General features: G+C 37.7%; 1 protein-coding gene and 1 long non-coding RNA gene across 2 annotated transcripts; one reads left to right on the top strand and one right to left on the bottom strand.

Moving 5' to 3' along the window:
- Positions 1 to 16,455: 16,455 nt before the first annotated feature.
- Positions 16,456 to 21,246, top strand: LOC121301431 (liver-expressed antimicrobial peptide 2-like). Its single transcript, XM_041230825.1, has 3 exons — positions 16,456 to 16,682; positions 18,244 to 18,386; positions 20,346 to 21,246. Exons 1-3 carry the CDS (start codon positions 16,617 to 16,619, stop codon positions 20,380 to 20,382), a joined length of 246 nt encoding a protein of 81 aa, XP_041086759.1. The 5' UTR covers positions 16,456 to 16,616; the 3' UTR covers positions 20,383 to 21,246.
- An 89-nt stretch (positions 21,247 to 21,335) lies between these two features.
- LOC121301439 lies at positions 21,336 to 25,999 on the bottom strand. The gene is made up of 3 exons (XR_005947622.1): positions 25,841 to 25,999; positions 23,555 to 23,707; positions 21,336 to 23,211 (listed from the first exon to the last, which is right to left on the bottom strand). It is a non-coding gene; the product is annotated as an uncharacterized LOC121301439 (long non-coding RNA).
- Positions 26,000 to 27,957: the final 1,958 nt, after the last annotated feature.

The raw sequence follows: 27,957 nt of genomic DNA, 5'->3' as shown, positions 1-27,957 counted from the left end.
CGTCCTGCGCCAGATGCCTAGGGCCAGACTACACGGCCGCGGAGTTGACGGGTGAGTTAGACTGCTCTCCCTGCAGCAAGTTCTCTAAACAAACGGAGCACAGGAGGGCAGCCCTCTCCCCAGCAGAGTCTCTCTCCTCGGGGCAAGGGAGAATAAGATCAGTGGACCAAGGCCCTTCCCAAAGGTCCTCGAGAACCCCGTCCACCACTGTGACCAGGGAGCTCCCCCAGACCCCTGGGTCACCCTCACCCTCCCCACCACCGGTGCAGAGGAGTAGACATCCCTCCTTGGAGGTGAGATGGTCACCACCTAGGCAACACCGCTCAAGGGGACGTTCCCCAGGAAGCAGGCGGTCACCGAGGAGGTACCGCTCTCCTTCCCCACGTAGGCACAGGCGCTCTCCTTCTGGATCGCCACAGGCGCCAAAGCTCAGCTTAGTGGCGCTTCCAGGAGCTAGCGTAAACGGTGAGGGCCCAGCAGACCATGCTAGAGACCCTCTTGAAGTCTCAGGGTAGACTGCCCCCTATCACCAGGCAGCCCCAGCTTCCTCATTTCCGTTCTCCATCCCCGGCCTGGGTAAATACGCTCAAGTTGCACCCGGTCCGCGATCGATGCCGGCTGGTGCGAGTGTCGAGAGAATGCCGGAGGACACTGGAGTGGTGGCTCAATCCTGGCAATTTGCGCCTCGGATCTCCCCTCAGCTCCCCTCACAAAAGGGAAGTTGTCACTACGGATGCCTCTAGCCTGGGCTGGGGAGCGGTCTGGAATGACAGGGGAATAAGAGGTCAGTGGAAGGGACATTGGCAGCAAGCGCATATAAATGCCCAAGAGCTGCAAGCAGTAGCCCTGGCGTTATGTCATTTTCACCAGCAGTTAGCGTACAAACATTGCTGGACCGGACGGACAACACCACAGTGGTAGCCTACATAAACCACCAAGGCGGCCTGCACTCACCGGGCCTTCACCACGCAGCACACAGACTCCTGTCCTGGAAGCACAGAAACTTGCATTCCATCAGTTCGGTTCACCTCCCCATTGTGGACAACAAGGTAGCAGACCTCCTGTCCAGAGGAGCTCCAGACAGCTCGGAATGGAGACTGTACCCTCAGGTGGTGAAACAGATTTGGGAGAGGTTTCGTACTACACGAGTCGACCTCTTCGCCACAGCCGAGTCCACTCATTGCCCCCTATGGTTCTCTATGGAGAGATGGGGCCCCCCTGGGAGTAGACATACTAGCTCACCCCTGGCCACAGGGGCTCTTGTATGCTACCGCTATTACCACTGACATTAGAGAGGATCAGGTTGGAAAGAGCACAGGTTTTGCTGGTTGCACACAGATGGCTGAGGCGCCCCTGATTTGCTCTCCTCTCCAACATGTTGTTGGGTCAACCGTGGCAGCTCCTGCTACACAAGGACCTCCTGAGCCAAGCAGAGGGGTTATTATGGCACCCGAACCCAGCCCAGCTCCAACTCTGGTCTGGCCGTTGAACAGAGCCATCTATCCAGACGAGGTTTGCCAGATGCAGTGGTAGAGACACTACAGTCTGCTAGGGTGCTTAGCAATAAGCCCAGTATTCATATAAATGGAAAGTTTTCCAAGACTGGTGCATTGCTGAGGGTCACAATCCGGTGACCTGCCCTATTGAGACAATACTAACCTTCTTACTACACCTGTTTAATGCGGGAAAATCTGCATCCACTCTGAAGGTCTACCTGGCAGCAATATCAGTGTGCCATGATAAAATTGACTCTGTGTCCCCTGAGGCACACTTCCTGGCAGTACAATTTCTGAAAGGGGCTAGGAGGCTCCATCCTCTGATGAAAAGCATGGTCCCTAAGTGGGATCAGGAACTCCCTTGCCGGGGGACATTACGGCCCATTCTACCAGGTGCCGAGCAACTTTGTGGGCTCTCTTTCATGGCACCTCCTTAGATGAGCTTTGTAATGCTGCTACCTGGACGGGTAGTCAGACATTTGCGTGTTTTTACCGCCTTGATGTTGCAAACCGAGCGAGGCCCTCTCTGGGCTCTAGGGTGTTGCAGGCGTCATGCCCTTAGGCGTCATGGGGGCTTTGAGGCTATCGCCATGAGGCTGTACTGTCGGTAATCTGGAGCCACGACAGCTTTGGTACAGCTTCCCATTCGGTAACGGTTGTCATTCCACTTGAAAGAGAACGTTAGGTTATTACCATAACCCTTGTTCCCTGAAAAGAATGACAATCATTAACCTTCGAGGTCGTGTCCCCAGCTGACCTCCGATTTCGAAAGAAAATGGTGATATGCTACTGTGAGGACGACCCTCTTCAGCAGGAGATGGGAGTTACTGACACTGCTTTTATGGTTGGAAGTGATTATTTGAATTGGATTAAGGTGTTGTTGTTAAAGTAAATAAAGTTGTTATTTTTGATCCACATTAGTGTTATTATTTTTTAGGCAGAGGCTTTCCATGTAGTTGTGCATTTGTGCCACAGTGTAACAAAGTCAATGAAATTCTCCACTGTTTTTGATAAACGCAAAACGTTTTCTTTAAATTATTATTATTGCAAATTTTCGACAAAAAAAGTAAAAATAAAATTATACATGACAAGTTTAGTTTAATGAAAATGTTCCTTTATATAAAAAAATAAACAAAACGCTAAAATAGAATTATATTCCAATTGTAAACATGTGAATCAGGTATACAAGTAGTCCCTTCTCTGTAATAAAACGAATTAAATGACTGAAGTAGGTATATGTGCAGTACATATTTTTTAAAAGAAAAATGAAAACTCAGGACCTGCCTTTTATTCAATGGTATGTCTTTTATACCTGATAATTACAAAAAGATGTTCCTTGTCAGGCATATTTTTTGGTCTGGGATTTTTGTTTTTAAAGGCTAATAATAATACATATATAAAACGATGGTTAAAATGTGTATTTGATTTAAATACGTAATATTACATTACTACTGTCTTTGTAGCATGAATGCCACTTTATGGATGTCATTTCCACAACGTTGTCATTCTTTTGTAAGCAATAAGGCACAACAGGGTGTGGGATATACTCTAATCAATATAGCGTTACTAAAACCATATGAATTATTTCTCTCTCTCTCTCTCTCTCTCTCTCTCTCTCTCTCTCTCTCTCTCTCTCTATCTATCTATCTATCAATCTATCTATCTATCTCATGTTTACAGGTATACTGAAATTTGTATATAGGATCTGTGTTTAGTAAATCTAATGTGCCAGTTTGTGTAATAGGACAAATCTTACAGAGAAGACACCACACTGTTGTATTTGTCTATGATGACCTAAGAGTGTTCACACTTTGAAGCAATTATGTGATTAGAGGGGTGTGTGGAATTTGCCATTGTTTCGGACGAGGCAATGGTCAATTTTTTTGGCGCATGACAGAATAATAAAATAGAAAATATATACTTAAAAAAAAAAAAAAAACACTTAGTATGGTTAATAGTCACTTAGGGTTGTGCATACTTGTGTAGCTGGGAAAAGAATTGAGGTATGCTGCTGAATGGGGTCTGAACCCTTATTCACCCCACCCATCTAGAACTAATCTCGAGGCAACATGGCAGTTATAGTACATATGTAATGCACAGTAATTAGAACTATAGAGTGAATATGTCTCACGTGCAACATATACCCTATAGGCTAACAATTCGATTGTCTATTAGAGGCTTAATCAAATACACTTCATATGTTTGCTTGTACCAGAGCAACAGACAGCCAAAAGGTAGGAAGATACCATTATTATGCTCTTCTTATCTTCTTGGAGAATCAAAACATATTACCTACAATCTAGAGAAAAACAAATAACATAAATTAACTGGGCCATAAATTCCAAGCCATTAAATAAGACATAATATTTTGTATTTTGTAAGAACACGTTTATTCCAACCCAGCTCTCAATTCTTAACTAGACCCTTAATTGAACTAATAATTTGACTAATTAGACATTTATGCTTGTTTTCAGCTCTTAAATAGTTGCAGTTCAAATGTTATAGCTACCTTGAAATATGCAACTGTTCAAACAAGTAAAATAGTCTATATGATCAGTTCAGTTAAGGGTCTAGTTAAGTAATTGAGAGCTGGGTTGGAATGAAAACCAGCAGCCACAGGGGGTCCCCAGGACTGAGTTTGAGAAGCCCTGCTCTAGAGGCTGCAGATGTGTTTTTAATCTAGGTCTTATCAAACCCATTCCAAGGTGCTCTTCAGACTCACTGTGCTGCTTGTGTTCTTAATGGATTTGCAACAAGCTGCTGCCAGCAACAGGTCAATGGTGACATTGAATATGCAGTCATATGTCCTTCTTATCCGTAAATAATTAAATAAATGAACAAACAACTAACTAACTAAATAAATAAATGACAAAACAAAATATGGTTCAGTATAGGCATGGAATGTCTGCAGTTTTAAAATACTATTTTTTCCATTAATAATTGTTTTATTGCTCAGAGAACCAAAAAGGACTAAAATAAATAAGGGTGCACTATTGTATTTTGCCACAAAGGGGATATGAGTTTTACTTTTAGCTAGTTGCTTAAATAAAGCTTATATTGAAGCAACATTAAAATTATTAGTATTGGAATGTATGTTAGCATTCCTGTTCTAATATGCCACGTGTGAGGCTGTCTTTCCCAAAGTGATACAGAAAATGGCTGGCCAAGATGACAGTCAAACATAAGACATACGTGAAGAAGAAATAAGTCCATAAACTCAAAAGATTTTTTAATAATGTAATTCATTTGTAATTTTACAGACTATCCTTTATATAAAAGTTTACCAAAGTAAAAGCATATCAAAGTGTAATAAATCATAGTGAAAGCATGGTAAAACATAGGAAGGGATTGTAAAGAATAGTGAGGTATGGTAAAGCATATTAATAAACATGGTAAACTAGCGTAAACTATGGTAAATGCATAATAAAGTAACGTGAAAAGCATGGTAATACTGCAACAATACTGTGGTAATCTTTTAAGAGGGATTACATGTAGTGAACGTTGTGCTGTTGTGTGGACGTGCCACTATTATGCAAATCAGTAATTAGAGCAGTTTTGACAAAGACAAAGAACAGTGGCCAGGGGCACTACTAGCACTTAGCATCCTGTCAATAAGTGACATATCCCAGTACCGGTGTGAGGGGCATGCAATATGAAAATAAATAGTACTTAAGAGGAAAACATTTAAAATGTTTAATTATAGAAAATGTGATTACATTATTGAGGGGCCTTTCCAAAATCAAATAATTACACCACTAGAAGCTTGCACTAGAAGCTTGGTAACTTATCGGACGGTATTGAGATAAATCCGTGCCACATTTCCCTGCTTTAAGGATAAGGGTGATTAAAGTGTTTTTCATAGATCTAGTTATCTGTTGATCAGTGATAATATCATTATAAATGTGGGTGAGTTTTGGCACTAATCTATCTGTCATAAGAATATAGAGCTCAATTGGTAAGCCATTTGGACCTGGCGCTTTATTTTTCATGAATATTTCTAATTGCACTCAGTACTTCTGTGTTGGAATGCGGTTAATCCGCATCCAAATTAATTAATTTTGTAATAAATGTTTTATTATGTTGATTATATAAACTATTATACAGAGCTCTTCCAGTTTTCTCAGAAGATACACACATACATTGGCTAACTAGCAAAACAAATATGTATTTGTCTAAAAAAACATAACATTTTTCATACGAAAACAAAACAAAAAAAAAATCCAGGATTTCTTATTCTACTCTTTCAGGACTTGTTTCAGTTTTTTTATGGCATTTTGATAAATCCTTCTGAAAATATCAATACAAAAACAAAACACAAAGCTGGCAGCAAGATATAGGTGTTAATATATCTGATGCTTCGAGGGCAAGGGTCCACACTTGGCAGAGATCAGTGAACTGCAACTGGTAGAAACGAAGTAACAAAATTACGAAGATAGTGCAAAAGCGCCACCCAAAGGCCACTCACATGAAACTCTAAATTACAAACCTCCAGAGCACTTTTGGGCATAACTGCATTTTTAAAAACTCAAAAGTCAGCGTGAAATTTTATGAATCTGATGTTAGCCAAAAGAAAAAGCTTAGATACTAACCGACAGCGCCTAATTATTATTAAAACAAAAAGTAGTTTGTGATTTTTAGTAAAGAAAAAAAAAGTTTAATTTTATCTGTGTGTGTTTCTTTTTTTCTTTTTGTGCTGGTATTATACAAAATATAATACTCGCTACTGTACAGACATAATCTGACAGCAAACACCCACCTCGGAGTTCCGTGGCATCTCATTGGTCACTCAGTTTCATAGTTACAGCTGTTCATATGTAAGTGAATGTAAGCAAGATGGCTAGTATGTAGTATAGTATTTCACACCACATAGTGAAATCGCACACACTACATACTGAAATCTTGAAACCACATACACTACATACTGAAATCTCATACACTGCCTGTTAAAATTGGCAAAAAATTATAACAACGATTATTTGAAAGTCAAGGCCTTTGTTTTGGTAGTAACGGAGTAGAATATTTTTTCCCCCTGAAAATGAAGATTATCTTTTGTTTGTTTTCATACATTTCCTTTTGACAAAACATGTGAAAAAGCAGTGAAGAGGATATTGTGAATTACTTTAATGGGGTACTCCGTTGCTTTGAACAAGTAACATGGCAGGAGTTCAACAATGAAATCATTATTTTGGAGGGTCTACACAGAGAACTTGAAGACCATACAAGAATAGTAAAAAAAAAAATTCAACTTATGACGCCACTATGAAACGAAACATAAAGAAAAATATTGCGAGATTGAAGGAAATCAAAGGCAAGAAAAGATGGCCGAATTAAAAAGAACCCTTGATTTACAACAGAACAGGTTTAAAAAGGCAAAAAGTGAAAGTGATGCGCAGGCCGGTATTAAGGTATTTGGAGGCCCAGGGCTACTGACATTTCAGGGGCACCCTTGGAGAACCCCCGAACCACCCCCCATAATACTGTACAATCAGCTGATAGCGCTCTGTGCTCATGCACAATCTCAAACAATACAAACACAATCATGTCATTCGAATAGGCAGTGGACAATGTTACCACTCACATCACAGTAGCTACGGCATGCAAATTAGTATGGTAGTCCGCACTACCACTAGCTCTCATTACCGACAGCACAGTTTCGAATTAAATCAACGATAGTTGTAGTCGGAGGGACCACGTTATCAGACAGCGCAGCATGATGTGACATTAGACAAAAACATTGTGCAGTCAGCGCTACACTAATCATGTGGCCTACAGTAGGCAAATAGTTGGTGCAACCTTCAAGCCTCCTTAACAATGCAAAGTATAAAGACACATTTAATTTACCATTGCTAGATCTTATGCTTTTTTCTTTCAAACTTGAGTATATCTTAATAACGTCCTTGAAGTCCAGTTAGCGAAGCAGGTCATTTTCAATCGACATGTGACTTAAATGATTGAGTCTCTGTTGCCCCATAGAGCATAAGCCGGTGATTAAATCAGTGCCAACTCTGAAAACGACCGCTCACCCCCCGGGAGCACCAGCTCCTCTTTTGACAGCCATCAACGAAATTCTCTTTTTATATTTATTTTCTGTGAACATTAGTCTATGGATAATCGTTTTGGCTTTTAAACCAATTAAATTGTTACAAAACAATGACTAGTATTTAGTCCATTCGTTTTAATTCCGTACATGGTTTTGTAGTAGTGCTAAAATATACACTGCCTTTTTTTCTTTATATATTTACTCGAAACCTTGCGCTTTTAAACCAATTAAATTGTTACAGAAAACCGACTATTCCATAAGAACATAAGAACATAACAAAGTTTATAAACGAGAGGAGGACATTCGGCCTATCTTGCTCGTTTGGTTGTTAGTAGCTTATTGATCCCAAAATCGCATCAAGCAGCTTCTTGAAGGATCCCAGGGTGTCAGCTTCAACAACATTATTAGGGAGTTGGTTCCAGACCCTCACAATTCTCTGTGTCGAATAAGTCTCTTGGGTCGACATTGTCAATACTTTTTAGAATTTGGAATGCTTGAATCAGGTCACCGCATAGTCTTCTTTGTTCAAGACTGAATAGATTTAATTATTTTAGCCTGTCTGCATATGCCGTGCCTTTTAAACCTGGAATAATTCTGGTCGCTCTTCTTTCCACTCTTTCTAGAGCAGCAGTATCCTTTTTTTGCAGCGAGGTGACCAGAACTGAACACAGTATTCAAGATGAGGTCTTACTAATGCATTGTACAGTTTTAACATTACTTCCCTTGATTTAAATTCAACACTTTTCACCAAATGTCTAGATCAGTGGTGCTCAAAGTAATTTAGGCACGGGCATAAATTGATCTTACTTGGTTGTTCTCGAGACATACACAGTGTGTGTGTGTATGTGTGTGTGTGTGTGTGTGTGTGTGTGTGTGTGTGTGTGTATATATATATATTAAGAGTTTTAGTGGGGTTATTCTTGTCTCAGGTAGTAATTGTGCGGGCTGCGCTTATTTTTTAAATAATTTACATAAAATGCGCAATGTAAATATTTTTAAATGTTTACTCAGATAAGCATAAATAAACTAAAATAAGAGGATAGATAGCGTCTCTCTTTGTTTCAATTTGACAAATTTGTCAACACTACTCTGTTTTAAAGATCGCTCATCTCCAGCACAATTATTCAGAAAAAGTGGATTCGTAACTGGTGAAATAAAAAAAATATACTACAGTGTTTCCCTTGTCTGGTGAAATGTAAAAAATATTCAGAGATAGAAAATTAAATTCTACATACTGAAATTAATTATTTTTCTTAATAACAGTCGGCAAAATTCAGAGCTTACCCGGCATATTAACACCCGCCTCTGCTCACGAATGATTGGACAGCTGTCAGATCTTTTACTTTCTCATTGGCCAACACTCGCCTTCAATTTTCATGCAGAATACCGTGAACGGCCTCTGCTTGCTTATGATTGGACAGCTGCGTAAAACTCGGCAGATATAACAGCATAAGCGAACAACACTGTCAACAGACTGCTGTGGCGCTTTTATTGGAAAACGTGTTTAAAGCTTTCTTTATTTTTCCCACGCTACGACCCGCCAGAAATGTGTTCACGACCCATAATTTAAGAACAGCTGCCGCGGGCACGATGGCCTGGCTTCGCGGGCACGAATTTGAGGACCACTGGTCTAGATGAAGACATTTCTGAGTCAACAAAAACTCCTAGGTTTTTTTCATAGATTCATTCTTCAATTTCAGTATCTCCCATATGATAGTTTTATGCACATTTTTGTTTCCTGTGTGCAGTACCTTATACTTTTCTCTATTAAATGTCATTTGCCATGTGTCTGCCCAGTTCTGAATCTTGTCTAGATCATTTTGAATGATCTTTGCTGCTGCAACAGTGTTTGCCACTCCTCCTATTTTTGTGTCGTCTGCAAATTTAACAAGTTTGCTTACTATACCAGAATCTAAATCATTAATGTAGATTAGGAATAGCAGAGGACCTAATATTGATCCTTGTGGTACTCCACTGGTTACCTCACTCCATTTTGAGGTTTTTCCTCTATAACTTTCTGTTTTCTACATGTTAACGACTCCCTAATCCATGTACATGTATTTCCTTGAATCCCTACTGTGTTCAGTTTGAGAATATCTTTTATGGGGGACTTTGTCAAAAGCTTTCTGGAAATCTATATAAACCATGTCATAAGCTTTGCAATTATCCATTATCAATGTTCCATCTTCAAAAAAATCAAGCAGGTTAGTTGGACACGATCTCCCGTTCCTAAATCCATGTTGACTGTCTCCCAGGATACTGTTACCATATAGATAATTTTCCATTTTGGATCTTATTATAGTTTCAATAAGTTTGCATATAATAGAAGTCAGGCTTATTGACCTGTAGTTACCTGGTTCACTTTTGTTTCCCATTTTGTGGATCGGTATTACATTTGCAATTTTCTGTCGGTACAACCCCTGTGTCAAGAGACTGTTGCATGATCTTGATTAGCGGTTTGTAAATAACTTCTTTCATTTCTTTGAGTACTATTGGGAGGATCTCATCCGGCCCAGGGGCTTTGTTTATTTTAAGAGCTCCTAGTCCCTTTAACACTTCTGCCTCGGTTATGCTAAAGTTATTAAAAACTGGATAGGAAGAGGTTGACATGTGGGACATGTTGTCCATATCCTCTTTTGTAAAAACTTGTTAAAAGTAATCATTTAATATATTTGCTATTTTTTTTCTTCATCTGTGATTTTGCCATTTGTATCTCTTACACATGTAACCTCCTCTTGCTGTTGTAATATTGGAAAAACATTTTGGAATTGGTTTTAACCCCCTTAGCAATGTTCATTTCTATTTCTCTCTTGGACTTTCTAACTTCCTTTTTGACTTGTGCCTTTTTTTCGCTGAATATTTTTTAATTGATCTATGAAACCATTTTGGCAATTTAGTTTTAGATTTAGATTTGTCTAATTTTGGGATGTAATTGTTTTCCACCTCTAGTACTACATTTCTAAAAAACAGCCATCCTTTTTCTGTGGATGTTTTCTCTATTTTACTCCAATCTACTTCTGTTATTCTCTGTTTCATACCTTCATAGTTTGCCTTTCTAAAATTGTAAATCTTAGCTTTAGTCATTACTTTTTGAGTTTTAAAAAGCACTTTAAATGAGACCATGTTGTGGTCTGAGTTTGCCAGTGGTTCTCTGACCTCTGTTTTAGTTATTCTGTCTTTGTTATTTGAAAAGACTAAATAAAGGCATGCCTTTCGTCTAGTCGGCTCCTTGACAAATTGCGTTAGGAAGCAGTCACTTGTCATTTCCACCATTTCAATTTCATCCTTCGTGCTACCCACCGGGTTTTCCCATTTTATATGGGAGAAGTTGAAATCCCTCATTAGTATGGCTTCTCCTTTGCTGCACGCATTTCTAATGTCGTTGTATAACAGATTATTTTGCTTGCCATCTGAATCTGGTGGTCTATAGCATGCTCCTATTATTATGCCCTTTGAATTTTTGTCCATTATTCTGACCCATAGTGATCCGGCTTTGTTTTCTTTGTCTAGATTTAACACCTGGGCTTCAAGACTGTTTCTTATGTATAACACTACCCCTCCACCTCTTCTGTCCTGCCTGTCTTTCCTATACAGTGTATACCCACAAATATTATATTCGTCCCCATCACTCTCAGACAGCCAAGTTTCTGTAACACCTATCACATCATAGTTACTTGTTACGTGCAGTAGCTTCAAGTTCTAGAATTTTGTTTCTGATACTTCTAGCATTTAGATAAATACATTTAATGGCTGTCTTACCTTTGTTTTTGTCCTTGTTTTGATGCGGTCTCCCTTCTGATTTTTTGTTGATTTCTCTCACCTTTCTTTCTAGTTTAAATACTTCTCAACCTGCTCAAGGATCTTTTCTCCAAGTAGATTTTATTTAAGTGCAGTCCGTCCCACCTATATAGATAGTCCTTGTTGTAGAATGTGGTCCAATGTTCAAGATAGATGAAACCTTCCTGTGTGCACCACGTCTTCAGCCATGCATTTAGATTAATTATTTCCAGCTGACCATATACTCCTTTGCAAGGTGCTGACACTATCCCAGAAAATACCAGTTTTGGTCTTGTCTTTTAATTTCCTTCCTAGCTCTCTGAATTTGTTTTCCCGGGATTTTGGTCTGTCTCTTCCAATGTTCTTTGTACCGATGTGGACAAGTACTACCGGGTCATCTCCTGTTCGTTCTAGGAGCCTGTCCATGTTCTCAGTGATGTGCATGACAGAGGCTCCCGGAAGGCAGCACACTGTTGTAGTAAGGGGGTCCAAACTGTGAACTGAACTTGCTGCCTTTCTTAATATGGAGTCCCCAACAATTATGACCTCCCTTCTTTTTGCTGTCTGGCCACCACTGTTAATAGGGTCCTGGATGTTGTTCCTTTAGTTCTCTTGATGTTGGTTTTGCTCATCAAAATTTTGAAGTGGCTCAAATTTGTTGGATGTTTTGATTCTGGTGGTTGTGTTTGATTAAGTTTCTGTTTTCCCTGCTTCTGTCTACCTGAACCCAACTGTCTTTACCTTCTTCTATCTCCCTGGTGGCTTTCAGTCTGTTAGGGGTGGTGCAGACTTTCATGAATTGTATGTGTGCCAGCTCCTCAAGATCCTGTTGAGGATCATTCATTTTAATTCCGTATATGGTCTTGTTGTAGTAGTGCTAAAATATACACTGCCTTTTTTCTTTATATATATACCCGAAACCTAGTATAATTGTAGGAAACGACCTGTCAGCATTGTACTTGCACCCAGAGCGCGTCTGCCGATGAAAATAAAATTACAGCTGAAAACAAAACAGTATTCAGTTCAACAGACACAGTCAGTAGCTTAAAAACAAATAAGCTACATGCTCCGTTATATATTTTTGTAGTCACTAGTGACTAATCCTTTCTAAAATCATTAGTCACTCCAGATATTCAGTAGTCACTACTGGCGCACAGCTCAAGTCTTCAAGGATGTTTTATTTTATACCTTAAATCACTGCATTGACCAAAACAATTATTTAATTAAACTATTTTAATAATGCTCTACAGTTTAAATAAATTGGTCATTTACAACTGTAAACTTTTAGAACTGTAAAACTCAAGAACCAGATTTATTTGCCCCTTTGTGGTACTTTGTGGTACTTTGTGGTAATTAGTAGGACCCCCCCCCCTCCCCCCCCCAAATGTTTGAAATAATTAAAAAATTAAGGCATTGTCACAGAGACTGCCGAAGTAGGCGGTGTCAGAACCAGGAAAAAGGATGAACACAACAGACAGGACGGATGAAATGAAACAATGATGACACCTGCTGGCGCCGGTTTATTGAAAAATAAACAGTTTAAATAAACAGAAACAGGACACGGCACTCCACGCCAAAATAAATAGACAAACAAAAACGGACTATACAGTATATATATATAGGTGCACGAAGCACTCACTCTGAGTGGTGTTTTCGGGAAGTGGAGAACGGGTGAGAGAGAGGAGAGTTAATTTAAAAATATAGCAATTGCTACAGCGTGCTGGCTAAAAACCAGAAAGGTACTTGTTTGTTGGGTTCGAAAACGTCCATTTTGCATTTTGTCTGTCTGTTTGTTTGGCCAACGTGCGCTTTATTTTCAGTGTTGTGTGTTTTATTTAAATCTTTTGTTTGTTTAATATTTAATAGAATGCTGGATGACGTAGCATCTCAGGTTCACCGCCATGACGTGTTTTGGTTTCTGTGTTCTTCCAGGTCTGACATCACCACTACAGTCATCCTGGTCACATATGGTGTCTGAAGAGGCATAAACCCAGCCTCCACAAGTCAGACCAGAGAAGAACAGTGGTTTTTTTGTATTTTCAAAATAAAAACCAAAAAAAAAAAAAAAAAGTTTTTTTTTGTATGGTGTCGTTTTGGAATAAAAAAAGATTGCAAATATTTTTTTTGAAAAAAAAAATCATAAAGAAATGGGAAAAAGCGGCCATAGGAAGCAGCAGCAATGGCAGCAGCCAGCGTATCAGCAGCAGCGCAGGACCGGTCACAGATCCTGCGCTGTCTCTACCACTCTGGATGTCTGCCTCACCTGCGTGAAAGGTTGGCAAGGTTGGGCACATAGCACCCGACCAACAACCCTCCATTGCCAGAGACAAGGGAGCCCAAATGCCCTATGCCTGAGTGGGAGGAGCCTGTGTATCCAAGCCCGAGAGGGAGCTGTTCCCACCTCCACCAACAGAGGGAGAATGCCTGGTGGTTTCACCTCCACCATCATCATCCGAGGGAGAGGAGCAGGAGCTGCCTCTGCGTCCTCCGAGACAGACTGGTCCACTCTCCTCTGAGGGGATTTGGGACTGGCTGACGGAGCCTGAGAGGGATATCAAGGAGGCCCTCACTGCTGTGTTCAACCTCCTGTGGGCCCGAGATAGGGAGTGCTGGGAGGCCTGGGAACAGCAACACCACTCAACATAACTCCCAGACGACGCAGCCATGGTGCTCAACTACCTGGCTGTGGATATGGGAGGGCGTCGTTACTGTTTCCAGCACCAGAGGGAGAGGATCCATCGCTGCTATCTCTAGTGCAAGAGGGGGATGCCCCGCTATCTCCAGTGCAAGAGGGGGAAGCCCTGTTATCTCCAGTGCCAAAGGGAGAGGAACCATCGCTGCCGTCTCCACCAGCAGAGAGTGAATTCCTGCTGGTTCCGCCTTCACCGCCATGGGAGGACTGCTTGCAGCTCCCACCTCCACCAGCAGAGAATTAATTCTTGCTGGTTCTGCATCCACCACTGTGGGATGACTGCTTGCAGCTCCCACCTCCACCAGCAGAGGGTGAATTCCTGCTGTTTACGTTTCTACCGCCCAAGGATGCCTGCCTCGCTCCGCATTATCTTGGCCGCTACAACTGTTGGGGTGGGAGGAATCTCAAATATTCTGCTTTACACGCCAACGCTGAACACGCAGATTACGTCCACTTCCGAGCACAATTGTTTCTTCAGTGTTGGATGTATTTTGTAGTATATTAAATATCTCACAATTCAAATCATGTTTGGAAATAGCAGAAAATAACTGTGGTTGAATTCTCAGACAGTGTCTGAGTCTAAAAAGAGTATGTTGGTATATTACAAAGCATTTAGCAATACTTTGCCAACTGAATCCAAGGGATATGCAATGATTTATTTGTTCTCGTGAAATGCAGCAAGTTGGACAAAAGTGTTGTAAATTATTTCTACAATACAAATAAGTTTTTATGTATGTTCCGGTTCACCAGTGAAAGAATTGCACACATAAAGCATTGCATTTACTATTCTTGTATGGTCTTCATGGTCTCTGTGTAGATGCTGCAAAATAATGATTTCATTGTTGAACTCGTGCCTTGTTATTTGTTGAAGGCAACGGAGTACCCCATTGAAGTAATTCACAATTTCCTCTTCACTGCGTTTCACATGTTTTGTCAAAAGGGAATGTATGAAAGCACAACTCAACAAACAAAAGATAATCTTCATTTTCAGGGGGAAAAAAATATTCTACACCATTGCTACCAAAACAAAGGCCTTGACTTTCAATTAAACGTTGTTGTAAATTTTATTTACCAACTTTAACAGGCAGTGTCTGAGAATTCAGTATGCACTATATGATTTCACTGTGTAGCGTATCTGATTTCACTGTGTAGCGTATGCATTTTCAGTATGTAGTGTATGAAGTGTCAAGATTTCAGTATGTAGAGTATGCGATTTCACTATTTAGTGTATGAGATTTCAGTGTGTACCGCATGTAATTTCAGTGTGTAGTGTATAAGGTGTCAATTTGAATGATGTCCCTAACGGCGCCTCATAGACTACCTATAGTTTAAATTCTGTGAGGCAGCGCAGTGATTTAGAATATTTGACAAAGCTCCGCCAACTGTCCGTATCCATCCAATATACGGACAATATTGAACTTCATGGAGTACCCTCTAACCCTTATGCGAATTTATCATAAACTATCATATGTTTTCATTTGTGAGCTGGACAATTTTATTTGCACCTGGAGTACCCAATTTACAGAAATATTTACAATATTTTATTAGATATACATCAGGAATATTATGTATTGACAAATAAAGATATTTTTGAGTAATAGCATCACGAGTCGAGTGAAGTTGTAGCAAACAATCTTTTCATTCTATTAATAATAATAATAATCTATTATTTGCCCTCCACTCCACTACATTTCACTATGCAGATACTGTACCCTAGAGGTCAAAGATAAACCCCAATATTTATAATTAGATGGTGGGGTTGTTCTTTATAATATGATAAGTATGTGGTGATAACCTGGTAGCTATATACTCTATCGGTCTACAAATTAGCATGAGATTTCATGGAAAACAATCACATCAATTAAAATATGTATACCTAAATCAGTCCCCATTATATATAAAAGTCCACTACATCAGAACAGTCTTTATACTAAAAAGAGTGGGGCTGGCCTGGGGGACATCCAACTGCAAGTGTATGATTCAGCATGTCTATACTCAGTAGACTATTGTCTGTGTTTCTGATCAGTTTAGGCTGGACAGTACTGTAAGACTTAAAGCCCTTACATTTAGGATACAATACATTGGCTAGATTATCCAAGCCATAAGCATACTTTTTAAGAAAGGAAAGCCATACCCAAATACATAACCTGAAATAAACCATTCAGACATTTAATTAAGCTTATAAGAAATCTTAGAACAGTAATTAGTGTTTTTTTTTTCAGAAAATATGCTATCTATAACACAGATGAAAAGAAAAAAAATATTTTTAACCCATTTCCATTCTGCCTTTAAGGAATTTTTGTTAGAAGTTCTGTAACATCAACAGTCATATTTGGTGCAGATTGCATTTTGGGATAAAGGCCTTGGTAAATCTTGCCCAGTGGTTCAGAGGTTCAAATTCTTACTAAATAAAAGGATAAGATGTCTGGATAACACAACACGTGGAATCAATGTAACTTAAGTGCCCTTTGTACAGTAACTGTCAAACCAGCCTGAATTGTTCATTGACCTCCTCATCTGATAGTGCAGATAATCGATTCTAATATAAAGCCTGGCAGCACTCTCCGACATCAGTGCGTTTGCCAGCTGTTCTTCTCGTTATTTGTTCAACATGAGGAAAGTACTCTGCAGAGTGTTTGTTATCAGCCTCATACTCTTCTTGGTCTGTAACATCCAGGTAAGAAACCTACCTGCTTTACATTTATATTCACTTATATACATTTACGTATGTACTGTCATTGCATTAGATTTGAATTTGTTTTTACATTTATTTATTGTTTGTATCTCACTTGCCCTTGCCTGCTTTAAGCAGTTATATATACTACCTTCCAACAAGTATTGGGAGAGTACTTGGTGTAGAGTATATACTGCATGTTCTCTTCACAGCTATATCAGATTACCATTAAGTGCCTTGTCTAATCTTCTTTGTTTTATGTTTTTGATTCTTATACTTAATCAAAAATCGTAACCATTTGAACACAAATACAGACTTCTGTAAATGTTTTACACTTAATTGAATTATTTTTTCTACAACTGTAATCACCTTGCATTTCATTAGGACAGGAAGGGTTAGATTACCAGGGTTTCAATTAGTGAGAGTAACTGTAAGTGTTGCAATCTGGCTTCAGGAGTCTTTAATATATATATATATATATATATATATATATATATTTCCAAAAAATTTACAAAAAAAATTTTATTTTTTGAAATAAAGTACAACTTTGTAATTTTTTACTAGGAGTAAAAATACTTAAATTAGTTAATTACCATATATTACTTCTGAAAATTGTTACAATTGAATTTAAATATGTAATCCTATTACCGACAAAATTGTTTAATATATATATATGATATATATATATATATATATATATATATTATATATATATATATATATATATATATACTTAAATGGATTTACAACTCGTGTTTGTATAGAAAAAAACTTGACTACCTTTAAAATAACCCATTACTGTCTTTGTAAAGTGCTAAATGTGAGAATGCCTTGATTTGAAAATGTTTTGAAGCTGATTTTGTATTGCGTATAGCTTATTTTGAGTTTTACATTGGATGAACTGTTGATTGACAATTTGTGTTTCCCTGATTAGGGAATGAGAAATGCTTGTTTATGTGTTGATCATGAGTTATATGACGGGAGATTTGTACATCTGTGTGTTACCTCTGATGAAGACAGTTTGACTGTCAAAATGCTAGGTTGTTTTACAGCTTTTTCTTTTTAATTACTTTTATGTCCGGGAACCGAATAAAATATTTTTAAAAAGATATATAAAGTTCAGCCGTTGTTTGTGTTTGATGAATGGAAAAGTGCAGTGCTGTCTCTGCTAAATATGATGTTGTACATCTGCACCCCATAGTTCGATGTTCGAGTGATGACTGGTTGATGTGCAACATATATGTAGGAAATACATTGAGCTTATGCTGAGGAATGTCATTGTTAAGAGTATACAAACTGTAAGAAATCTACTAAATATACTACTGTTTATATCTCTAAAAGTATGAACCATTGAATTAGCCTTTTGTACAGCAAAAAAACTGGAAAAAGTAACTGCTCTTACATTGTATGGGACACTTTTGAAATGGTTCAGGTGGTAGCAGAAGTATAATTCAAACAGTTGGGTGTTTTAGGGCTCCACTGATTCTTTGTTCCCTTGACACTGAAATGCAAGACACTTGTTTTTGTCCGTGGATTGACAGTGTGCTCTGTTAACCATCCCCAGGTTCAGGCTGCTGCTCTCCCGCGAGGTGATGGAGTTCAGCTGGTAAACCGTGTGAAGAGATCAATGATGTGGCGCTGGATTACCCAAAGACCAATCGGAGCCAGCTGCAGAGACCACTCTGAGTGCAGCACCAACTACTGCAAGTAAGTTCCACGGCTCTATATTGTTAACTACCCTAAATGCATACTCAAGTGAGCATTACCAATCAGGTGTGGTTTCTGAATACAACTCTTAATCCTACATTTTGAGGTAAAAACTTAAAGAAACTAAATGGCAACATTTTAGTCAGTGCCTTAGCCAGTTATACAGATGAAAGAATGAGCTGAAACATGTGTACGGTACTTGACCATGCTGAAAGGGAACGAAAGCAATTTTGAGCTGTTTGCTCAGCCTCTGACACTGAGGGTTAAACAAACCCTGTTATGAAACACATGCTAACAGCATTGGTACTGTACACCTCTGGGGAACATGCAACGCCCACGCAGTAGCTGTTTCAAGTTTGATGTTAAAGAAATTGTAGATAAAAGAAGGCTTTGGAAAGTGTTGAGCATTTTAAAGATCTGGGTTTGGAGCACTGCCATGACTACTACCTTTATGTCATACTGGAGACAGGCAAAGCCTGGCTAGTCTGTAGAAATAGTTTTTAATCTCAGTGAACTATTTTAACATATCTCACATAGTAAAAATGTACAAAACTACTTTGAAGCCATCTCAAATACAAACCCCACCCAGATGACAGACTTCTGAAACACTGTATAAGAGAATGGTTTGGTGCAGGAGTGGCTTAATCCTCAAAAAAAACTAAGTATTAGTATTAAGAAAATTAATATTTGCTGTACTTTAGATTATGTTCTCCCCAAACACAGTGTCTCACTTTACATAACAAAGCATAGCAAATTAAATTATATGATTTTTTGTAACGTAACATTTGAGGGCCTACTGTTGTACAAAACCGTTTAGTTAAGAGGAAAACGTATATTTTTACAAGACAAATGCGATAACACTACAATACTAATATATACTGTATATATATATAAAACTTTGAAAATTCCACTTCATTAAACATTTCACTAGCTATGCTACATGAAATTATAACTGGCACTGTGGAGAACCAAGTGCCCCTGTAAACCGTTAGTGTGTGTTATACAGCAATAGGCTTTAATTACTTTGAATTGCCCACTTATCTGTCTAGCCTTATCTTTCCTGTAAACTGGACACCCTTGAGATTAAACATTCTGTTCTGACACTTTGTAAAACCTGAAGGACTATTACTAACACAGCCTTCTGAAACTGGTCCAACAAAATGGGCAAGATTCCATTGGAAATCGAGAACATTTTGAACTTTTGTCAAACAATGGGTCCGAAACCCAAAATGAATCTATTTGTAATAGAACATGTGGTCACTTTAGGATAAGGTTTAATAGTAGTGGCACTATTACATTGTTTTATTTAAGAAGAGGATCCCCTGCTTTGCTAGCAAATCTTGAGTAGAAAGTGTTGTTTATCATCAAGTGAGGGAAAATGTCAGAGGACAAGCTAGATTTTATTTCTTTATTTTTATTGAGATGGTAAATTCAAATATAAACTAAATTGAGTGTCCTGTGACTCTAGCCTCATGTGTTCAAGATGTGATGATTTATTACAGTATGTACAGGATGACTCCCTGGTAGGTAAGGGCAGTTCAGCAAACATCAAAAGACGTCATGGCAGCAGAGTGACAACTGGAAGTTAAGATACCACTGATGTATAGTATTTAGGACCAGTCTGTAATATACCATCAGATTAGTGGCATCCCCTATACCTTCATACCACCGGCCACCACTGGTATTAATATCCATTATGCCACACACCAGATTTCACCAGACTGTCATGAACACTTTTAATGACTGCCCCATCCTACTAACATTTTATACAACTCCCCCTGTGTAGACAGGAGGACAGCAAGGTTATTTACTTTGAGCTACTTCACACAGCAGTTTTAATTTTAGTGTTCAAATGTTATTATTATACCTGTATTATACCTTTAAGTGTTAGCCTGCCACAGTACCAAAATATTTCTGCATGTCACAGTTCCTGTGAACCTTCTCTCTTTGTCTTTGTAGGGATGACTACTGCTCCATCCGAGTGTTTTCATCTTAGTACCTGAAGAAATGCAGCATCTCAAACTAGAAAAAGTGGAAGTTCTTCACATCAACCCGTTATAGCATTCTGAGAATAATGGCCTTCACGATCATCTGTTAAACAAAATGTGTCTATCAATGCGTGTTACTACTAAGCAACATTAAACCACCATAGTATCACCACTTACTCAAGTTCTAGAGTTTCATATGCAATGCCAGCATGAATTACATTTTTTTTAAAACTGCATTTCATTTTGGTATTTCTTAGCATTCATTTTAATCTAATTGCAAATCTTGCAGCATTGCTGAGCAGAAGCAGCGCATGATCTAAGGAAAGTAATCCAAATTCATCTATTCAATTTAGGTTTAAACACTTTATTTTCCATACATATGGTACTTCATATGGACAGAATACTAGACAGAGTGTTTTGGGGGCTCGCTGATTATTTTGTCCATCCTCATTTCGTGGAACACATTCCAAGAACATTCATGGGAGTATCCTCTATATATTAATGCTTTATTTATTTTTAATTACATGGTTATGACAGAAATGCCATATAATTATTAATAAAGATTATATAACCCAAAAACTAAAGTGAGACTAGCATGTATTTTAGAGCTATCCATAGAACTAAACTAATCTTGCTAAACAAGACATTGTTGTATATGCGTTTTAAATATGTAAACCAAAAAAAGAAAAAAAAAAAAAAGTGGACTTCGTAGCTAATGGGTTTACTATATTAGTAAATAGAGCTTTTGCTTAAAGGTAATCTGAAACCAGTGTACTGAGATATAGATATATCTCTCTCTCTCTATTATATATTAAAGCTTACTTTGCACATAACAAGCTAAAATGTTGTAGGTTATAGATAATGTGTTAATATTGCCTTATCTATTTATTTTTCTAATATGTTTTATTTACTTAACATGTTCCTGATACCATGCAATCATAAAAGATTGTGAGCCAAGAAATCTTTTAGAATGGTTTATTGTTATGTTTGTTACATTAAATTGTGAATATAACTGTTGTTTAATTGTAAAACACTGTGCTTAAATTGTTTTAATATGATGTAGCAACATTACAAAATTTACTGAATTAAACATTTTTGAGTAGACTAAAACACAGTATGTTTATCTCTTCCTTACAATAATCTGTATAGTGCAATCACATTGTTTTAATGAAACATAACATTCTGTAATTCCCCAGTAGTAGAGCAAACAGTTTTATAGAATTATTTGCCGACTATCTACAGAATCTTAGAATACCATAATGTTTATTTGACTAATTCACTACAAAACAAAAGACCAACATGTAAAATCAAATGCCAAAGAACCAACTCTGGCCAAAAAATAAATCACACTGGTTATCTTTTGTTACATTTTTAACTATTTTGATACCACACTGCATTGATTATTTCAGTTAGATGTGCATATTAAATGTCTGTGCATACAATAATAAAACATATATTTTCATTGCATTGTTTAGTTAGTAGTGTTTTATTTTACCCCTGTATTAACATTAATCAAATTTACTCTCGGACTATGACCACTCAAGACATTTTATAGTATGTAGTTAAAATCATAACTGATAATGAGAGAGAATTATATTGCAACTAAAAGTACTGATGACAAAATAAGAGAAACACTTCAAAAGAGAGTATACTGATAAGATACTTTTCAAATATAATATAACATTCAAACAAAATATCTATTCCAAAAGTAATGCCTCCATTCTAGGGTCTTTATATAATGTACCTGCATACAAGATCACTACATCTTAAACTTAGCTCTTCAGCTCCAGTATTACCTACAAGGTTCACCTGTTTGACACACTATAAAGCAGGCACACTAAGAGCTGTGGAATGTTACTAGCTATAACTTTGTTATTAGACATCCAATACATCAATTCTGAAGCTGGTCAATCATTAATCAAAGACAAGCAGTCCCTTTTTAGAAGTGTTTGATTTTAAAGCGAGCAGAAAATAACAACATGGAAGTTAGACTGTAATGGGGATAATATGTACAGCTGAACCACTATATGAAAGCATTAACACACAACATGGAGTTTAAATGTGGCTCAACACTCACACACCTAGGAGTTAAATAATGACATGACTACTCCCCAAGTGCCAAAGTAAATAGGCGTGGTTTGAAAAGTTCTAAGCTGTGCAAAAATTATTAAGCACATGGTTGGAACAAAGACCAGAACCAGATGTTCAGAGGATGCCTAACAGTATTACAGATGAAGTTAGAGGAAACCTGTAAAACCTGCATAATTTATAATAATGCCAGTAATTGAGGAGAAACCTTTATTTGTAGTACCATCATAACACAGTAGTGTCTGGATTTATTAAAAATTAAATAAAATAGTGTATTTGATTAAGTGAGTTTGGTGCTGCACAAAAATCCACTTTGAACAATTAGAGCTTGTAACCAGCAACCTGCAGTTCAAATAGCAACCATTACCATGCAGTACGTACAGGTAGTCAATATTATTCTAGAAGCAATACCCATATAAAAATGTACCACTGTATTTTTAGTAATTTAGTTTTACAATGCCACTCCCACAGTTCTATGTATTTACCATACCTCATTCTGTACAATGTTTTCATATGCTGTGCTTTTACTATGGTACACTTATATATGGGTAGTGCAGTGAAATTGGTAAACATTAGGGTTACAGTGTAGAGAGAAAGGAACTTATCAGACTAGCCTCGAAAGGCCAGCCCTCCCCCATAGAGCTGCAAGCAGCGAGCATTTCAAAGCTTCCACGATCAAAAAATATATTTTCCTTTAGGCATGGTTATGACGATGCTTGCAAGAGAGGTCCTTGTTCTTCTTTAGTTCCCTGTGAATAAAATAATAAACTTTACATCAGTGGGTTTATAATTTCTATGAATAGTAGAACAATAAGTGTATCAGTGAAGGGTATGCATTAGACATAAATACTTTACTGTAAACAAAGTCCTTAAAAGTCAGATCAAATCCAGGTTTTGCCTTTATTTGTGTCACCACAAGGTAGATTGAGAGACCAAAACGCAAAACACTATGTTACTGTAACATGTTACGGGGCCATTAGATGTTGCCGGTAACATTTACGAGTGTAACAAAATACAAATTTGGGGGGGGGGGGGGGGGGGGGGGGGGAAAAAACAGAGCGGTGTATTATGAAGGCTGAACCCAGAACTCACCTCTGGCTCACGGTTCTTGCATAACAATACAATGAAGATAACCCCCAGAAGAATCCCAAAGGCCATTATTATGAAGGGGATGTTGATGACCACATTGGCCTGGTACACCACCGACTCCAATTTGGATGCAGACTTGGCATCAATCTCCACACTCTGAGAAAACACAATCACAGTTCAATGGAACAAACTTAGTGCGACACTCAGGTCCAACGTGGCATGGGGTGAATGAGTTTAACCAACCTTTGAGTCTGCCACATCCACCTCTCTGCCTTTTGTTTGGTTTGAACCAGTATACGGAAGTCACATATTGGGGTTTATGAGCTTTAATCTGGTTTAAATGAAGTTCTGGCAGAATACAGTTTGGATGCAATATTACGTTCTGTCACCATGGGGTTAATCTAAAATTATGTATTGCAATGCACTGCTACTGGTCTGTATGCAAAATAAAAAACATCCATACTCTTATCCTACTCCCTTCATTCCTTGGGCTTTGCACTTTAATAAAATTGAGATGGTCCACACTAACACACACAAATCTCGCCAAACTGTTCAGCTGTGCTGTATTTTTAGAGCTTCTGTGATGGAGATTGCACGGTATTAAGCCCCTAAACCCCCCTTACTGTTATCGACATACATTTATTTTTCTTGTCACAAAAACATATACTGTAATAACTGTTTATCCAAAAACAGGAATACAGCTTAAGATTCTGGGCCCTAAGTGCAAACTAAAAAGTAACACGACCCCAGTATGCAGCCATACAAGGTTATAGTCACAGGCACATTTTACCCAAGTCAGCATCTCAAATGGCTTCTGAGCTATTTGGTGTTGTCATGGTGGCAATAGTTACACTTGTGAGTCAGGGGCATATACGGTACTGAAAACCTATTTCTATTTTAGTTGTACTTGCAAAAGCTTACCAAACTTTTCCAAGTCTGACTTTTTAAAATCAACTCCCAATTCCAATTCCTACAAAGGAATTTGAATTGTTATTTTAGAGACACAATAATTGTTGTCATTGTTGTCTCACTGCTTTCAAGCCAATTTAAATGGACTAACAGTGACTTCAAATTTAAGTAGACCCCACCCATGGTTCAAAAAGCACTGTTCTGAATGTGACTGGCAAGCTAGAGTGGTTGGGTTCATGTCACCTACAGTACAGTCACCTAACAGCAGTGCAACTGGGAGGGGGAGTTTTCAGAATAACCTTTCACCCAAATGTATAAACTAAAACATTATGAAAGGGCAACAGGTTTATTTCTGAAATGTACAAAAATGTCTTTATACAGTTATTGGCTAGTTATTTGCTTCCCAGTAATCGAAGTGGATTTCTGCGTTATTAAAATATTGATGTCTTATTTCCTCCCCTCTACTTTAAGGATACGGGTCAAAGTGAGGAAAGCTCAAGAGCAACACATTGCCTTTCAGTTTCGACCTTCAGGTATAGTATGTATAGAGCTCTTTGTTTTCGGTTTTCATTTTTGTTTACGTGACATCTCTTTTGTAGCCGACTCTGTTCAATTAAACTCTTGGAAACGTGTTGATTGTGAAACAAGTTCACTAGTTTTTTCTCCGGTAATCTGAATCTGTTTCACTGAGAATATAAAAAAATAAAGGCAGCTCCTTATTTTTTATTCAAACCGAATGCAAAACAACGAGTGACGTTAAATCGATTTAATTAAATTGTAATTAAGAGGAAACTATTATTTGCAAAACAGGTTATAACATTTTTGCAACAAATCGTTACGATTTTAAATCTGGGAAAAGCAACTTAACTAAACTCGCTTTTTGTGTTCTGTTTGAATTAAAAATAAGCAGTGCTTCAATGAAACAGATTTATAGATCTCAATCAAGTTATGTGAGAAAAAACTAAAGTGAACTTGTTTCACAATCAATGCTTTTCTAAGAGTTTAACTAAGAAACAGAGTCGGTTCAATATAACTTTATAGGGACATCACGTGAACATTTTTATAGAGGAGGGTCTAATAATGTTAACAGTTTTCTCTAGATGAAAGAAAGAACAGCTTTAAATACACTTATTCTTGGATGTGTTTTGGGACATGTGTATTTTACAGACAGTATATCAACTTTGTTAGGAGAAAGTGTAGGTACATGGTGAACTTAAAACTAAGATCAAGACAGCATACATACATAAGCACTTGCCCATTTCAGAAACATATGAATTGTACACAGACAACAAGTATTAGGACACAGGGTGTAGGTATCTATGTATGTATGTATGTATGTATGTATATGTGTATGTATGTATGTATGTATGGAGCTCTTACCTCATTGAGATACATCACAGGGAAAACCAGTGTTAACACATTTCCAGTTTGGCTGCAAAATTAAATATATTGCAACATTAATGAAAACAGGATGATAACACAAGATAAAAATAGACTTCTGAGAAATACTGATTTTGGCAAATAATGTGTATCAGGAGAGTTAATAACTAGCCAATCCTTTAAATATACTTTGCAGTACTTTGCAAACTGTCACCTATTTTCTAAAATTGTAACTTTTTTTTTTATATAATTGTTTGCATCTACCAGTACAAGTCCTTTGGAAGACTACTATTGGTGCACAAAGTTCAGCCAATATATTCTCAATGACATGGAATTAATCTCTCTCTCTTGCTTAAAAGAACTGGGTGACTTTCTTGATCCTAGCCTTAGTTTCACAACTTGCATAACTTCATCAAATTGGGTGCATCAAATTAAATGTATTATTATAGTTGTTTCAAAGCGAGGTAGAGAACTGAAGAGAAATGTTTCTACTCCTTATACAGACAATGGTAATGAGGTGTTTATGACTGCATCCAAACGTTTGTCTATGTTAGTTTTATTTAGATTTTATTGGGATGCTTTATAAACCGAATAAAAGTAGGTGTTTTTTTTATATTCTGTTTTGATGCAAATCATTTGAAGTTTACTGGGGAATACATTAGCACAGTAAAAACAGTAAAATCATGCAAAGCTGAGCCAGGCAAGGTAAATCATAATATGATAACCATGGTGAACCTCTATTAGGGCTAATCAAACCCATTTCCTGGCTTTCACACGGTGACCTAAGTCAGTAGGCTACACAGCACACAATTTCTACACAGTTCTCAGTAGGGGGTCCCAGCTATGTAAAATGTCAAAAGAATGCATTACAATACAACCACAATCCCCCAAACACTAGGTCAGCACCAATAGTACACTAGTTAGCGCCAACTGTATGCACTGAACCTGCCAAGGCTTCAGCCCCTGATTCATGAACTCTTTGCCCACTCACTTTACACACATCACAGCATCATCAGCTCAAAATAGACTTCCAAGTCAGATGTACCTATGTACACACCATCTGAATATACATTTTAGGCTTGCTCCTTTTCGACATTTACTTTTCAAGGGCTAACAAAGTACTGTAATAAAACCACTCACCTTTCAGTTGTACTTATTGTTGAGCAGATGCTGGTTTTGTATTGAAACACCATGAAACCTGTTAGTTGTGGATTGGGTTGCAGGTTTTTTTTTGTTTAATACAATGAACTTCAATGTATTCTTCTGACCCGCAGCTAACCAAATATAGCCATTGTTCATTTTGACTACCAGTATCTCCACTCCAGTCAATCACAGTATGATGCAACCCGTTATACAATTAACAGGTTTAATGGTGTTCCAAGGAAGAACACCAGTCAAATATGTACTCTAAAGTCAGATGTGTTATTATGGTTGGTGAGCACCTGAAAAATAAGTCATAAAAGGAGAGCCGAAATATTAAAGTGTTTATTTTGTTGTATGAGTTCATATAAACAGTAAGTCAAACTGCACTGAAGTTTTCTTGCTGGTGTTATTCTAATAAATTAAAATTACGGTAAAAACAATAATGTTATTTCATGTAATTAAAACCATGTGAAATGTAACTATAAACCTTAATAAACAGTACTACTGTACCAAAAAGTTCCCCAGGAAGCGTCTACTTGTTGCTTAAATTTAAAATGTTTTTCTATAGTGGTGCAATTTCTTTCAGCTTTACTTGAAGTAGGTACCCTACATCTTTACACTTCTACATCGTTCTCTCTATACCTGTATCTATGTATATCTATATCTACATGGGCATTAAACTGCATTCCAATAAAATAAAATAAATCTATCTATCTAGCATTGTGCAAGGAAGGAAAAGGAAGATATGACAGAGGAAGGGGATCAGGAGTCCATAGTGCCAAATTTTGAAGTGCAGTTTTACTTTGAGAAACTTTTAAACCAGATTCTATAATGACAACAGAAGTGTCAAAAATTTGTAACCATACTACCTCTCTGGCTAGACTAGATCAAATGTATGTTTTTAAACAACCATTAAACACAATATGTAATATTAAATTACTGAATGATCCACATTTTAAACAGGGTCTTCATTT

The sequence above is a fragment of the Polyodon spathula genome, chromosome 2, assembly GCF_017654505.1.
Source record: "Polyodon spathula isolate WHYD16114869_AA chromosome 2, ASM1765450v1, whole genome shotgun sequence".
Taxonomy (NCBI): Eukaryota; Metazoa; Chordata; class Actinopteri; order Acipenseriformes; family Polyodontidae; genus Polyodon; species Polyodon spathula.
Note: the sequence above shows the minus strand (reverse complement) of the source record. Positions and strands in the feature narration are given on the sequence as shown.

Excerpts from the sequence above, each read along its gene's own strand:
- LOC121301431 (XM_041230825.1), top strand. The coding sequence starts at position 16,617 with ATGAGGAAAGTACTCTGCAGAGTGTTTGTTATCAGCCTCATACTCTTC. Across the intron at positions 16,683-18,243 it reads TCTTGGTCTGTAACATCCAG|GTTCAGGCTGCTGCTCTCCC; the intron begins GTAAGAAACCTA and ends AACCATCCCCAG. Across the intron at positions 18,387-20,345 it reads TGCAGCACCAACTACTGCAA|GGATGACTACTGCTCCATCC; the intron begins GTAAGTTCCACG and ends TTGTCTTTGTAG.